At 43.3% G+C, this 16,530-nt stretch overlaps 1 protein-coding gene across 2 annotated transcripts; it reads right to left on the bottom strand.

The window, feature by feature from the left end:
• Nucleotides 1-12,823: 12,823 nt before the first annotated feature.
• On the bottom strand, nt 12,824-16,329 carry LOC148033331 (heat shock protein 81-1-like). 2 transcript variants are annotated; one of them, XM_087681245.1, is made up of 4 exons: nt 15,874-16,329; nt 15,350-15,491; nt 14,912-15,165; nt 12,824-14,727 (listed from the first exon to the last, which is right to left on the bottom strand). In XM_087681245.1, exons 1-4 carry the CDS (start codon nt 16,006-16,008, stop codon nt 13,183-13,185), a joined length of 2,076 nt encoding a protein of 691 aa, XP_087537371.1. In that variant the 5' UTR covers nt 16,009-16,329; the 3' UTR covers nt 12,824-13,182. The 2 variants fall into 2 exon arrangements, with proteins under 2 accessions (XP_087537371.1, XP_087537370.1); XM_087681244.1 differs by having other exon boundaries at nt 14,885-15,165; nt 15,874-16,328.
• Between the last annotated feature and the right edge of the window lie 201 nt (nt 16,330-16,530).

Genomic DNA, 16,530 nt, shown 5'->3' with positions numbered 1-16,530 from the left:
CAGGTTTGCATTTGAAGTTGTTGATAAGAACTTTAAGAGATGTTATGAGCTGTGATAAACCATTTTGTGGAAAGGTCACTTTGCTTGGAGGTGATTTTAGGCAGATCATGCCCATTGTGATGAAGGGCTTCCGTGAAGATATTGTTAATGTTTCATTATGTTACTCTCATTTATGGTAGTATGTTAAGGTGCTAAGGTTTTTTGGGAATACGAGGATGTCAACCGTTGGTGGTATAATGGATAATGGATTTATTAGTTAGATTCAAGGGAGAGGGGATGGAGTGGGTATTGGAGAGAATTGTGATAAGTTACATATTCCATCTAGCATGGTATTGAAAGGGCACTCTATCGAAACCTTGGTTAATAGTGTGTAAGGTGAAGTGTCCACGGTGAGAGACTTTGGAGCATATTTCAGCAAGCGTGCTATACTTGCAGTGTGGATTACAGAGGTGGCTTCTTTGAATCATTGTGCATTGCAATCAATGCCAGGAGAATTTATACAGTACTATAGTGCGGATTCAATTGCAGAGACGGGTGATAGCTCATTTTTATACTCTATAGAGTATTTAAATACACTAGACCTTGGAGGTGGATTTCCTCCCCATCTATTGCTGCAAAAGATGAATGCACCTATTATTCTGCTTAGGAACTTAAATCCAGCAAAAGATTTGTGTAATGGTACACGGTTGATATGTAAGGCATTCAATAAAAAGGTGATGATGCTGAGATAATAATAGGGACAAATGCAGGGGAACGAGTTCTCATTCCTAGGATCATTTTTATTCCTAGCACCTTGCAATTTCCGTTTACTATGAGGCAAAGGCAATTTCCTGTTTGACTAGCGTTTGCTATGACGATCAACAAGTCGCAAGGCCAGACGTTGTCTGTTGTTGGTCTTTACTTAAAGACACCAGTATTTACACATGGACAGTTGTATGTTGCATTTTCAAGGGTGAAATCCTCATGCGGTGTGAGGGTCATACTGGATGAGGATGGAAGCATTGTGAATGTCACGAAAAACATTGTGTACAAGAATTTACTTCAGAAGATGCAATAAGGTGCATTGATTTTTTGCAAAGATGCATATAGAGATGTATTTTTTGGAGGGTGGAATGATATGCTTGCATTTTTGCAGAGATGTATCTGCTTAATTTTGATGGCTTTGTAGTCCCTACTTGGCATATATGTGAAATGGCCTTTGTGCTATATTCGATTTGCATATACTCGGTGGTAATTGAGTATATATTTCCTTAAAGATATACAAGTGTTTGCTTGAATTTTGTAGATGCCTACTCCAAGTTGGGGCTATTTTCCAGCTTCTGAGTATCAGAAGGAACTACAGTGTATCTTGCGCACAGTGACAACGCATGTGACAACGCATGATATTATAAGAAGAACGTTTGCAAGGGTCGTTGAGCATTTATATGATGATGTCAATATAGAGATTTTACTTTCAGTTTTTATTGAGGTGGTGCATTGTGGGTATACTCAGTGTTTTCGAGTGCATATGGGTGAAGCTGAGCAGGAAAAGAGGTTTCGACAATCTCACACTAATAGAATACCGAGGGGGTGGCCGACATATAAATTTAAGGTCCTCGATTTTTTTGACACACTACATCAAGCTGTGACAATGCTTACCGAGTGGTTTGGAAATGTTAAGCCAAGTATTGTTATTCTAATGTTAAGTAATATTTGTCAATTGTTAGATGTGTTCACGTTTACGTTGTGGGCTTTTAAAATTTTAGATGCAAGAAAGAAAGGAAAAACTATCATGTCCCCTGTACCATCATCGGGATGAAGAGTAGCAATGGGACTTGCTTCACTTGGCATGCTCTGTTGGAGAATGGAATTTTTCCCAGTGATTCCTCAAAGAAAAGAAAGCTTCATTTTGGTTAGGACCCATGAGAAGTTTCAATATTTTTGTAGCGTTTGGATGTAGGTGCATAGGTGTAATCAAGAAGTGACACTTTGTAGTTTGTTGATACTTGGATTTATGGTACAAAGTTATTAGCTCTGGAGAAAGCTTTGGTTTTGGGCTTTTCTTCACCTGTGTAGATTGTTAATGCTGCTAAGAGTCTATATTTGATGCTAGGATATGCTTGGACTTTGTAGTTCATTTCAGTGTAGTAATGTGATTTCTGATTGTAACATCCAAGGATCATGTAGAGATACTTCTAACTGTTGCATAGACCAAGTATGGATGCAACTACAATATTGGTACGTTGTCATTGCATGTATATATAAGTCTATGTACTCCTAGATGCATGTTTGGCCTTTTGTACATACATGTAAGAGAGAGAGAGAGGGAGGGAGGGAGGGAGAGTGTGAGTGAGTGAATGTGAATAGAGAGGGGAGAGGTGTAAAAGGGGTGAGAGATAGAGTAGAGGAGAGGGATAAAAGAGGGGAGGGAGGGAGAGGTGAAAAGGGGGGAGGGAGGAAGAGATAGAGGTTGTGGAGGGAGAAGAAAGATAACAAGGAAGGAGGGAGGGAATGAGGGTTCAGCTATAAAATAAATAAATATATTTGAACTCTGTTCTAACCTTACTTTAATACGAGTGCACTCTAAACTTAGAGATGGGTAACAAATATACAAGAGAAGAGTTGCAAATGGGGGGGGGGGGGGGGGGGGTGAAGACAAGTAGGGAGAGGGAGGAAGAGGCAAAATATAGTGAGAGAGATTCGGGATAGAGAGAATATAGTAAGCAAGCATATGGTTTCTTGCTTTCAAGGATACAAAATATGCATTTGTATGTATTTTATTTATGGTTTGGTGCAATGTTATTTTCAATTGCTGTCAAGAATCACGTGGTGGGGGGACTTGCTTGAGATGCTGCACCAAACATACACTGTATACACGAGAGGAAGCTCACTCAAGAACACAAGAAGAGAGATGGACGCCAAAACATTTTCTTGCTGATTTCTTCTTCTTTTTCCACACACTATACAATGTACATAAAGTATAGATAAGATACAACATAAAGGAAAGTGACCTTCTTTATAACCTCTTTCCCTTTGCACATATTCATTTGCACGCTGGGAGCGCACTGCACAACATTTGCTGCAGATACATTTTTGTCCTCCATGCTGTGAAAAACACATGTATCAACATTGAGGTGCATATCAACTATTCTTATCTTATCTTAAAATTTAGAAATAGTGAAAAATCCTAGATGGCATTAAATTAACTTCCAAAGCATTAAATTTAAAACACATGCATTAGACCATATGATTGATTACAATAGGATTTGCTATAGTAAGTAGCATCTGGAGTGAGGTTTCAATTTGTTTATCTCACACATAGGACTCAAGTGGGTCTTCAAGGTGCATTTGGATTATTTTAAGCAAATTTCCATGGCTCCCTAGGTGAGAGATTAGAGTTTTTGTCACAATGGATGTATTCATTTCAAAATGCAAAACCCCCTTCGCGTGAACAAATTCAAAGATCCTCATAGTTATACCCACTCATGAATTGCAATGAGCAAAGTCAAGGATCAAACCCAATGTCATAATGACCAGTGAGTTGGTATTTTACGTGGTGTACCTAACATTGCATGGTGCACACCATACAATATCCTTTCTTAGAAAATCATGCCCTAGGATGATGCAACATTTCCCACTCATGTCAATAAAACTATAGTTCACACACTAAAAAAACTCCTAAGTTTAAAAATGTCAATAATAGATTTTTATTGCCATGAAGTGTTATTATATCCATGCCAACCCCACGAATCGCAATGAGCGAGACAAAGGATAGTTGTACCTCTCAATAATGAAAGTCATGATCATGAATAAATAAATAGTAATATAACATAATATAATATCTCCACTTTGGTATACCTAATTAACTAACTATTTAACTATTAACTATAAATATATAATAATTACTTAAAATAAAATAATAATAAATATAACAAATACTAATTAACTAAAACTAATTAATTAACTATTTAACTATTAATTATAACTATATAATAGCGATAAATAATTAAAATAAAATACTAACAAATATGTCCAAGTCGCCGTGCGGGGTTGGGGGGGGGGGGAATCGATGGGCGGGTGGGGGTGGGGGTGGGGGAGGGGCCAAATGAACGACTGGTCAAGAGGGGGGCAAGAACTTGCGGAGAGGGGGGGAGGGGGGGAGGAAGGGGGGCGAATCGTGTGGTAGTGGTTCCGACTCCAACAACTCTAACGCGTACCCCCCATGATCCTGACAACCACAAAGAGAGAGAGAGAGAGAGAGAGAGAGAGAGAGAGAGAGAGAGAGAGAGAGAGAGAGAGAGAGAGAGAGTTACCTCGCTACACGATCTCATTGGTGAACGGAGGACCAGTTCTCCCTTGGCGGTCGCGAACGTAGGACCAGTCAGATTGTCACAACTCTATAGAAACAGAATTTGTATCCTTTTTCATTAATTTGTCTATATAATGATTTATTAAATTTATTTCCTTTGCACTAATTAGATATAAAGAAAAGTGCATTGGAGCTGGCCACTGATGAGTGGTCACAGGTTATGGTGAACCCACGCGGTGGGTTAGAGAAAAGATAGTTCACACTTCCACCTATATGACCCGATTGGGCGCCTGTGACTAGAACTCACGCATATCAGGGTTAGACTCGCACACAGAAAGGATTGATGCCTTGAAGTGTGGGCTAGATCCACCGGAACAAACAGTTACAATCAACAAGATGGCATGATCATGAAATGCTTGTATAATGTGCATGTGTGGGCTGAAAGCTTGAAATGCACATTTCTTTGCATAGGAAAGTCACATGAAGATTCGGATACCATTTTTGCGATGTACACGGAAAAAGCTTTCATATGACACCCATATTGGGGGGGTCCCTAAATTTTAGGAGATCCCTAAATTTTAGGAGGTCCCTAAAATTTAGGAGCCTCGAATTAGCCTAAAAATGCTAGTCCTAAAAAATAGGGATGTCATTCTAAAAATAGTAAGTTCTGTACTCTGACTGTGCTTACTAAATTTGGTTGTTTCTATTCTTGACAGTATTCAACCCAAAAAGGAAGGCCATAGAGAAGAGACAAGTGTCAAGACACTTGTCACACAAGTTTCCAAGTGTCCCACCACTTGTCACATCTCATGACATGTGGCTGGACACTTGTCTTGTGCTACTCCACTTTCCCCTTTTGTACTAGCTCTCCCCTCTCCTATAAATAAGAGCTCGTTTTTCTTCATTCATCATCATTTTTCTTTGATGTAAACTCATGTACAGCACCCACAGATAGCCAGAAACTGGCCCCATCCATCCCCATCATCATCTCCCACTTCTCCATTATCAAATTCCTCCATATTCCCTCTTCTATCACTGTTGTTTTACAGGACAGCAAGCCTGTAAATTCATTACAACACCTCCTCCTCGAGCTCTTTCTTCCATTTTAGCTACAAGAAGCAAGCCCTATCCATGTACTGCTGATCAACGATGGAGAAAGGCTGAATTTCCCTTTTTCTTCTCTCATATTGTAAAGAAATCAGTTCTTATCATTGCATAATAGATAATGCATGTGTGTTTGTACATCTTTGCATGATCTTGTGAGAGTGAGAATTACTTATTCTCACTCTCAGGTTGATTGTAACTGAGCTCTTCCCTAAGGGACTTGGGTTGAGCAGAAATGCATTCCTTCGGGGGGGGTTGCCCATCTTCAACCCTCAATCTTGTCTCCATTACTTTTACATTTTCATGGCTATAATTTTGTGAGTAATTTTCATTTTCAGCTTTAAGTGTTCATTCTCTTTTATATTAAATCTTGAAAACAAGCGAATATCATAATTGTTAAGCATACTACGTTGTTCGGGGCATTTACACAGATAGCGAATGCAGGATGGTGAACGCAGGATCTGCTCTCCCTTATTTGACACGGCACGATTGTAGGCAGGAGCGGGAGTAATGTCGAGGGAGTGAAGACCACACCAAGTCATTATGGCACGTCCTTTTCCATGCAAGACATACAAGTTTGAAAATAGGCTTGATTTGAAAAGCATGCTCGACAACATTTTGGTGGTTTGGGCATCACCTAAGGTAAAGGCACAATAATAATGTATAATAATAATATAATATAATATAACAATAATAACTAATTAACTAACTATTTAACTATTAACTATAACTATATAATAATTAATTAAACTAAAATACTAACAAATATAATAATAATACAACTAACAATGTCCAAATAAAATAATACAATAATAAAATATAATAATAATAAACTAAATAATAACAACAACTAAACTAATAATAATAAAAAAATGAAAAATAATAACAACTAATAACTAACTAATTAATTAATTAAATTAAGTATAACTATAACTAAATATAACTAATAATAACTATATAACTAATTAACTAATAAAATATAACTATAACTATAACTAATTATCAATTAACTATAACTATAACTATTCAACTATTAACTATATAACTACATAATAATATAATTATACTATAATAACTGATTAATATAATAACTAATTAATAACTAACTAGGGGGCCAAACCCATGGGCGGGCGAGATTTTTTTTCGGGGGGGTGGGCCAAACCCATGGGCGCACAAGATTTTGTGTGGGGGGGGGGGGGGGGGGGAGAAGCTGTCACGCGGGGTGGGGAGGGGGGGAATTGGCAGGCAAGCGGGCAGGGGTGGGGGGTTCCATGTGATAAACCTGCACTCGTTACGCACTCAACATGGCACAGAAAGGTAACACGATATATGAGCTCAAGGTATACTCTTGTATTATTCAATCCAAAAAGCGGGACAACATAGACATATCCCAAGACTACACCCTCGTGAGGCCGCACATAAGAGGGTTCACCACTGGGTATAGGGAATCACACGTAGAGTGGAAACAAGGCAGGGCTTTGAGTCGCTACTACTCCCTATATAGGTGCATTCGGTAGCAATGGCATGGTATAGCTACAAAGCCCTTACACTCACCCCCGCTTACTAGATTGTTGTCCTCAGCAATCTAAGGGTAGCGTTTGTTATTTGACTCATCTGGGGTCTTAACATAGCTTTTCCTAGCAAGCTGGTCAGTGTCTGCCAGTCTAAGGGGACCGCGGGGTCTTAACACAGTCTATACTATCAGACTGGCCAGTGTCTACCGCACTAGGACTTTGGGGGTCTTAACACAGCCTTTTCTAGCAAGTTGGTCAGTGTCTACCCATCTAGACTGGAAAGTTGGGGCTTTGTTTTTTGGAGTTATTTGCTGATTGTTACCATGCGGGTCCACCCTCGACTCGATTACATTTGAGGAGTGGAGGCATGTTTGGGGTCTATGATTGAGAACCGCATTATTTTTGGGTTTTCTGGAGAGGCTCAAGGGTCGTTGGAAGGGGCAGGGGGGTTCTCCTCGAGCCAAAGGGCGAAGACATCCTTTTCGCGTTCGCGGGCCTCCGCTTCTGAGATCCAAGTGGCCTCCTTGAGTGGACGCCCACGCCACTTGGTGAGGTATTCAGGGAAGCCTCTTTGTTCCCGGCGTCGGAGGAATGCTTCTACTTCGAAGGGACCGTTGGAATGGAGCATTGGTACGTGCCGTCCCCATTGGTTGTCGGGATAGAACCTGCGCAGAAGATGAGCATGAAATGCATTATGAACACAAACACTGTCTGGAAGGTCCAGTTTGTAGGTGACTTCGTTCAGCACTTGAGTGATTCGGTAGGGTCCATAGTATCGGTGATTGAACTTGGGGGTCATGTTTTTGGGAAGTGACATGTTCTTGGAGCTAACTAGGACCATGTCCCCTTTGGTGAATAGTACAGCCTTTCTCTTCTTGTTTGCTTGCTCTGTCATGGTGATCTTGCTCTGCTCGAGGCTTTTCTTAGCTGCTGCATTTCGGTCTCTCCAAGGTACAAGGCCCAATCTTTCTGGTCCACTCGGGCATAGCTCCGGAGATAATCTTCGATGCCTTGGTTGACTCATTCTGTCTGTCCATTTGTCTCCGGGTGGAAGGATGATGAGAATCTCAATTGTATTTCCAGGGTCTTGAAAAGTTCCTTCCACATGTCGCTCATGAATCTTCCATCTCTATTTGATACAATGGCCAGTGGTAAGCCATGAAGTTTGAATACATGTGTGAAGAAGAGGCGTGCTACCTCCTTAGCATTCAGTGGTGGTTTGGCCGGGATGAAGTGAGCCTGTTTGGAAAAATAGTCCACCACTACAAAGATGATTGTGTACCCATGGGACTCAGGTAGTTCCACAATGAAGTCCATGCTGATGACGTCCCATGGGCGGTTGGGTACCGGTAATGGTTGTAGTAGTCCTGCTGGTCTTGATGGTGGTGCTTTGACCAGTTGGCAAGTGGGGCAAGTTTTGATGTAGTCTATCACTTCTTCCTTCATATTCGGCCAAAAGAACTGCTTCCTAAGGGCCTCCAAGGTTTTGCTTTGCCCTTTGTGGCCTCCAATTTTGCCATCATGTATCTCATGCAGGATCAGTTTCTTCAACTCCAAATTGTTGGGGATATACAATCTCTTACCTAAAAATAGGATACCCTCCTCTAATGTGTACATTCCATGTGGGGTCTTCTCTGCTTCTACATCTCTGATTATCTTGTGCATTTCTTGGTCTTTCTCTAGGGCCTCTTTGACGAGTTCTATGAAGTTGCTGCTGACCACATTGACAGCTTTTAGGTCAGCTTTCCGGCTCAAGGCATCTGCTATCTTGTTAGTGGAGCTGGGCTTGTGCTTAATCTCCAGGTCGAATTCGGCTAGGAAGTCTAGCCAGCAGTCTTGCTTTGCCGATAACTTGGGTTGAGATTGGAAGTATTTGAGGGAGATATTTTCGGTGAAGACTATTTTATGCTTGTCTTGAACATAGTGCTTCCATTTTCTAAGGCAGTGGATGACTGCCAACATTTCCTTCTCATGTGTGCTCCACCTTGTTTCAGCATCGGTAAATTTCTTTGACTCATAAGCAATGGGGCAACCTTCCTGTACCAGTACACCTCCTATGCCGTAGTCGGATGCATCTGTAGAGATTTCAAAGAGTTTGGTGAAATTCGGCACCCTTAGGACGGGAGTTTGGCTCATGCACTTCTTCATCTGCTCAAAGGCTTCCTGTTGCACATTCCCCCATGTAAAAGAGTGAACTTCTTTGGTGAGGTGGGAGAGGGGGGCAGTGATGAGGCTGTAATCTTTGATGAACCTCCGACAAAATACTGTGAAGCCGAGGAACTCACGCACTTCTCTTACAGTTTTCAGTACAGGCCATCTTTGGACGGCTTCCACTTTTAGGGTCCACTTTGATTCCATCTGCTCCTACAATAAAGCCTAAGAACTCCAACTCTTTCACTGCGAACTCACACTTCTCCGGCTTGGCATATAACTGATGCTGCCGCAGTTTCTCAAAAACTCAGTGTAAGTGCTGCTTGTGCTCTTCTAGGGTCTTGTTGTAGACTAGGAGGTCATCTATGTAGATAATGACAAAGATATCTATCTCCGGTCTAAAGATTCCATCCATGAGGCCACAAAATGTGCCTAGCCCATTGCTTAGGCCAAATCCTAATACTAACCACTCAAAACTACCATATCGGGTGCGGAAGGCTGTTTTTGGGATATCTTCTTCGGCTATGTGGATTTGGTGGTATCCTTATCTAAGATCAATACGGCTGAAGTACTTGGCCCCGTGCAGTCTATCTAAGAGGTCTTCCACTATGGGCATGGGTATTTGTTTTTTATGTTGATTTTGTTAAGGGCCCTATAATCTACACAGAGTTTAAGTTCCCCATCCTTCTTCTTTACAAATAACACTGGGGCACCAAAGGGGGATTTGCTAGGGCAAATGAATCCTTGTTCTTCTAGTTCATGTAGTTGCTTCTTCAATTCCATGAGCTCAGTGTGGTTCATGCGATAGGGAGCTCGGGCCGGTGGGGCAGACCCTGGGATCAGCTCAATTTTGTGATCTACATCTCGCATAGGTGGTAGACCCTTGGGTAGCTCGGCTGGCATTACATCTTTGAATTCTTCAAGTATTTATGCCACCTCTGTGTTCCTATTCTGTTGTTTGGGTTTCTTGCCATTTTCTTCTTCTTCAATTGGTCAGATCATACACAGATAGACCATATCTCCTTGTTTGACTGATTTTTCGACCTGCTTGGCACTGCATGTCATGATACGTGGCCTGATAACGGTCCCTTGGACCGGTGCATTTTGGGTCTGACCCCTTGGTTGGGTTGTAGTTGGTTTCACTGTTTGGCATGATACTCCTGGCTTATTCTCCTTCATTTGCACTTTGATTGGGGTCCTGCCAGGCAGTTGCATTCTCTCACATGGTACTCTGACGTCTTCTCCTTGCATATCCAGCATCATTTCATTTACACCTTTACCAAACATTGCAATGACATACTTGTCATAGAATTCCAAGCCCAATATCACTTCAAAATCATCCATGGGGATTACTAAGAAGTTGAGTTTTGCTTTCCACTTGTCGGCTTCCACTTGGACTGCAAAGACTTGTTTTACTTCCTTGGCTTCTCCTTGTGCGAATGTTACTGTTAATCCTTCTGGGGCCTTCGATAGTTTTAATCCATGTTTTGCTGCACACCCTGGTGTCATGAAGTTGTGTGTTGCTCCTATGTCCACCATGATAGGTTGGTTTCCTTCGCCCACTCGGTCTTTGATGTATAGATGGTGAACTACCGCTACTCTAGCTGCCATGCATTGGGGTCGGGCTCTAACTAACCCTACCCTTGGGTGGTCCATGCTTTCCTCACTCCCATTTGGGATTTCTTGGATACACGGTGGTTGTGGTTCTTCTCCTCCATATGCACTAGTTGCATTCACCCTTCCAGGTCCACTAGTCTTTCGGCCATTCTCATGGCTTCTGCTAAGCTTGTTGGCTCCTGTCTCTCCACATCTCTTCTAGCCCATTCTTGCATCCCAAACAAAAATCCATGTAGCTTAGTGTCTGTATCCATGTTTGGTAGCTGCAGCATGATCTGCCTATATTTGCTGACATATTCTTTCATCTTTCCCTGTGTTTGCTTGAGGTTCCTCCATTCATCTGTCACTTTGAAATTTTCCATATTTGGAATGAAGTAGTCCTTCAATTCTTCCTGGAGTTCTTCCCACGAAAAGATGGTGTGGCCCTGCTCTTGTTCCAGCAGGTACCAACTGGTAGCGTCCTCCTCCAAGTAAATGGCTGCCACCTCCGCCTTCCTGTCTTTGGTTATTCGTGAATACTTCAAGTACATGTCCACCTCTGCGATCCATTTCTTCAGAACCAACCCATCTCTCTGTCCCTTGTACTTGGCTGGTTGGGGCATCTTGAATTTTCCATAATCATCTTCTGAACTATCACTATCTTCCTCCTCTTTACGGTGGTGCTTCTTCTCCTTCTTCTTGTCTTTCTTTTTACTTCCTAATTGTACTACTTTCTCCTTCTCTTTCCTTGTATCTTGCGCCCTCCTAGATGTCTCCTCTCTACCCATTCTATCCATCTCCTCTTGCATTCTGTGTCTTTTCTCCTCTTCTTGTTGTTGTATCACCCATTCTCTATAGCCCTGCTCCACTTCTAGTTTTTTCTTCCTTTCTTCCTCCTCTTCCTTCATCTGCATGTTCCTCCATATTGACTCCAACATGCTTGACATACCATCTAATTGTCTTTCTAGCCCGGCCACCTTCTCCTCTTGGGCCACTCTCCATTGTTGGGAGGGTGACGTTCTCCCTTTCGTCCTCCATGTGGTTGGTGGTGGTGTCGACGCGGGGAAGCCGCGTTTCGCCTGTGGTGCTGTGGGTCGTGCCGCGGGGAAGGCACGTCACATCTTCAGACGGTGGGGTGTCGAGGTTGGGATGTCACGCCAGGGCGTCGCGACGTGGGGCGACGCGGCGCGGGGCGTTGCGCTGTGGGTCGTTACGATTTCGATCTCTTCGGGGCACTGGATCTTTCCTCTTGCTTCCGTGAGCACTCCTTCACTCCGAGCAAGAGTCGCTCTGATACCAAGTGTGATAAACCTGCACTCGTTACGCACTCAACACGGCACAGAAAGGTAACACGATATATGAGCTCAAGGTATACTCTTGTATTATTCAATCCAAAAAGCGGGACAACATAGACACATCTTAGGACTACACCCTCGTGACGCCGCACATAAGAGGGTTCACCATTGGGTATAGGGAATCACACGTAGAGTGGAAACAAGGCAGGGCTTTGAGTCACTACTACTCCCTATATAGGTGCATTCGGTAGCAACGGCATGGTATAGCTACAAAGCCCTTACATTCCATGCCGCCACGTAGGTGGGAGGGGGGGGGGGGAGATGGACGGGCGAGCGGATGGGGCTGGGGGGTGCCAAACGAACAGTCACGACGACCAGGCGGCCAGTAGGCCTACAACCACCTGGGGAGGGGGGGGGTCGTGTTGTAACGGCTCCGACTCCGACGACTCTAACGCGTATCCCCCACAACCCTAACGACCACAGAGAGAGAGAGAGAGAGAGAGAGAGAGAGAGAGAGAGAGAGAGAGTTACCTGGCTATACGATCTCCTTAGCCAATGGAGGACCAACTCTCCCTTGGTGAACGTAGGACAACCGCAAACGCAAGACCCATAGGATGGCGAATGCAAGACCGCAGCTCTCCCTTAACTTGACGCGGCACGATTGCAAGCAAGAGTGGGAGTAATATTGAGGGAGTGAAGACCACACCTAGTCATTATGGCATGCCTTTTTCCATGCAAGTTTGAAAATAGGCTCGATTTGAAAAGCAGGCTCAACAACATTTTGGTGGTTTGGGTATCATCTAAGGTAAAGGCACAATAATAATGTAGAATAGATAAATGTACATAAGAAAAGGAAGCGTTGCAAAGAAGGCCCATTCATGTGAAAATCAGTAAAAATCACTTTCATTATCAGCAGTAAGGATCTACAGTGCTGTTTTTATAGGGCAAGAGAACACAGATTAATCAGCTAGACACACAGACTAGTAAGCTAGGCAACTGTCTTATATGTTACGTGAGAGCGCGATCATCCTTGTTGCGCAAGGTTCTTGCAGCACATGGCCAAATTCCCATCTTTACTTGCGACACATAGGATGGCCTTGCTCCTTAAAATACAGAAAACGAGAGGCTAGAGCAACTATGGCGCTCTGAAAGCTAGTAAGGGTATAGGATATTGCAACTATCTCAAAACTCCTCTTTTCGCCTATCCTCTGTACATGGGCACAACGTCAGTGAACTAGTCCACCTCCTCCATTTTGCTGCCCTCGACCTCTTCCTCAGCGGTACTCATCTCTTCATCACCACCGACTACAGCATCCGTATCCTCCTCGATGCTAAGACCGAGCTTCAGCATTCTGTGGATCCTCTTTCCAAAGGTGTTGGGATCATCCAGGCTGAAGCCAGAGGTGAGGAGAGCAGTCTCATACAGCAGAAGCACAAGGTCCTTGACAGATTTGTCATTCTTGTCAGCCTCGATACGTTTTCTTAGCTCCTCTATGATGGGGTTTTCAGGGTTAATCTCCATGGTCTTCTTGCTAGACATGTAACTAGACATAGAGGTGTCACGGAGGGCCTGCGCCTTCATGATCCTCTCCATGTTAGCAGTCCACCCATACTCCCCTGTGACAAGACAGCATGGGGACTCCACCACACGATCGGATATGACCACCTTCTCCACCCTGTCTCCCAGAATGTCCTTGATCACCTTGCAAAAGGGCTCGAATTTGGCCTTCAGCTGCTCCTTCCTTGCCTTCTCCTCCTCCGAGTCCTCCAGCTCCATTCCTTCCTTGGTCGCAGCCACGAGTTTCTTCCCGTCGAACTCCTTCAGCTGCCCTACAACATACTCATCAATTGCATCCACCATGAACAGTACCTCATACCCCTTCTTCTTCAGCTTCTCCAGGAAGGGGGAATTCTCCACAGCTTTCCTGCTCTCTCCTGTGATATAATAGATATATTTCTGCCCCTCTTTCATTCTGGTCACATAATCCCTGAGACTTGTCATCTCATCGCCGCTCTTGGTTGAGTAAAAGCGGAGCAGGTCTGCAAGTTTAGCCCTGTTCTGGCTATCTTCATGTATGCCCAGTTTGATGTTCTTGGAGAAAGCTTCGTAGAACTTATTGTAGTCTTCTTTGTTCTCAGCGATGTCAAAGAACAGCTCGATGCACTTCTTCACCAGGTTCTTCCTGATGACCTTCAGGATCTTGTTCTGCTGCAACATTTCCCGGGAAATGTTCAGAGGCAGGTCTTCAGAGTCGACTACACCTTTCACGAACCCCAGATACTCGGGGATAAGCTCCTCACAGTTGTCCATGATGAACACCCTGCGGACATAGAGCTTGATGTTGTTGAGCTTCTTACGGGTGTCGAAGAGGTCGAAAGGAGCTCGCCTCGGTACAAAGATGATGGACTTGAACTCCAATTGGCCCTCTACTGAGAAGTGCTTCACAGCCAAATGGTCCTCCCAATCATTGGTCAGACTCTTGTAGAATGCTGCATACTCTTCTTTCGTCACGTCCTCTGGCTTCCTCATCCAGATAGGCTTCTGTATGTTCACCAGAGTCCAGTCATGTGTAACCTCTTTCACCTTCTTTTTCTTCTTCTCCTTCTCTTTCTCTTCGTCTATTTCTTGAATCTTGCCTTCTTCCTTCTCATCTTCATCTTCATCTTCCGAGACTTCTTTCTCGGTGGTTTTCTCAGTCCATAAGAAAATCGGGTAGCTGATGAATTCCGAATGCTTTCTAATCAAGTCCTTCAGCCTCCTTTCTTCCAGATACTCCAGCTGCACCACATAATCAATAGGGATGAGTTAGGTACGAGTACAGCAAGGATTATAGGATGGCATATACTGATATTCAATCTACAATGATGGACACTGAAATGTATCGCAATGGAAACTTGTAAGCCATTAGGGGATATTGACAATACTAACTAAGCACCTGATCCTCCTTGAGATAGAGGGTTACTTTTGTTCCCCTTCCAAGGGGCTCCCCTGTAGTATCACGAGTGACCGTGAACGATCCACCAGCCTGCGATTCCCATACATACTGCTCATCGAAGTTGTGCTTGGTCGTAACCACCACTCTCTCAGCCACAAGGTATGCAGAGTAGAAACCTACTCCAAACTGACCAATCATACTCACGTCTGCACCAGCTTGAAGGGCTTCCATGAACTCTTTTGTTCCTGACTTGGCAATGGTCCCCAAATTGTTCACCAGATCTGCAGGCAGAAGAAAAATGATAGTCGATCGGTTATATTTATGACAAATTCCTGTTGATTATGGATAAAATACAAAGGCAAAAGGTCATCTTCTGAGGTTAAGACGCGCCAAGGTTCCACAGACTCTTGTGCATTATGGATAAAATACAGGGCAAAAGTCATGTGCTTGCACTTATCTACCTACCTGCTTTGGTCATTCCGACTCCGCTGTCAATGATGCTCAGGGTATTATTAGCCTTGTCAGGGACTATACGAATAAAGAGCTCAGGTTGCGTCTCAAGCTTGCTCTTGTCCGTCAAGCTTTCAAAACGAATTTTATCCAATGCCTGAGCACAATCCAAAAACAGAATTGAGAATCACGTACGAAATTCAAATATCAGAAGCATCAAAACCAGGTCCTTGAGCTCACAACACATGAGAAATAGATTGAATTACGCGAAATGCCTATTATGGGAACATTTGTTGAAAGGACGATCGCGTAATCACTACATACAATTCACTCAAGTAGTACACGATCAGTAAAAATTGCAGCACAATTTCGAACAAACAGTTTGTGAGGATTTGTGACTGTGTGATTGTCGGAATACAAATGGTTTCATTCTTGCTACATTTTAATTAAGAAACCCAGGCACAGACGAGAGACAAAAATTCCGAACGGTTCCTTTTAAAAGCCAGTCAGTACAATTGATGTATTTCTTATGAGCTTACGTCGGATGCGTTGCTGATGAGCTCCCGCAGGAATATTTCCTTGTTGCTGTAGAAGGTGTTGATGATGAGGCTGAGGAGCTGATTGATCTCAGCCTGAAAGGCAAACGTCTCGGTATTTTCCGTATTGGTAGCCATATTGGATGTCCGATCAGAGGAAATGTGCAGGAGGTATCACAATCGGGTTTCCAGATATGGCGCAAACGGAAGCTTCCGCGAGAGCTATGGCAGATCATGAAAGGCAGCTATGGCAGATGAGACGGGAAAGGGATGCAACAGGTACCGAAAGCGCGCAAAATGCAATGTGTCGCAAAGAAGAGAAGCACACGACTATAACCTCTAGAAGACAGAATGTAAGCATATACAGAGGAGAGAGATCGAGTGTCTGTGATCTCGGGAGAGAACTTCCTTTGTGTAGGCGTCTCTAGAAGAACTTTTGGAAACTTCGAAGTGGAAGTTGACGCTTTCTGTTTGTGTGTGTTTTGAGGTGAGTTTAGGAGGGAGCTGCTGTTCGCGCAACGTTCAAAACTCGGAAAAACATATTCACATCTCTTAACTCCACCTTTCACTTGAAATGTGCATTGTGCATTGTGAACTTTTACCATCTTGTAAAGGAGGTCCGTCTCAATTGCAAAAGCTATTCATCTTATGAAATGTTCA

This window comes from Lygodium microphyllum, chromosome 7, assembly GCF_053477565.2.
Source record: "Lygodium microphyllum isolate KBCC chromosome 7, Lygodium_microphyllum_v1.1.10, whole genome shotgun sequence".
In the NCBI taxonomy this organism is placed as follows: domain Eukaryota; kingdom Viridiplantae; phylum Streptophyta; class Polypodiopsida; order Schizaeales; family Lygodiaceae; genus Lygodium; species Lygodium microphyllum.
The sequence above is the reverse complement of the archived record's forward strand: the minus strand, read 5'-3'. Positions and strand labels throughout refer to the sequence as shown.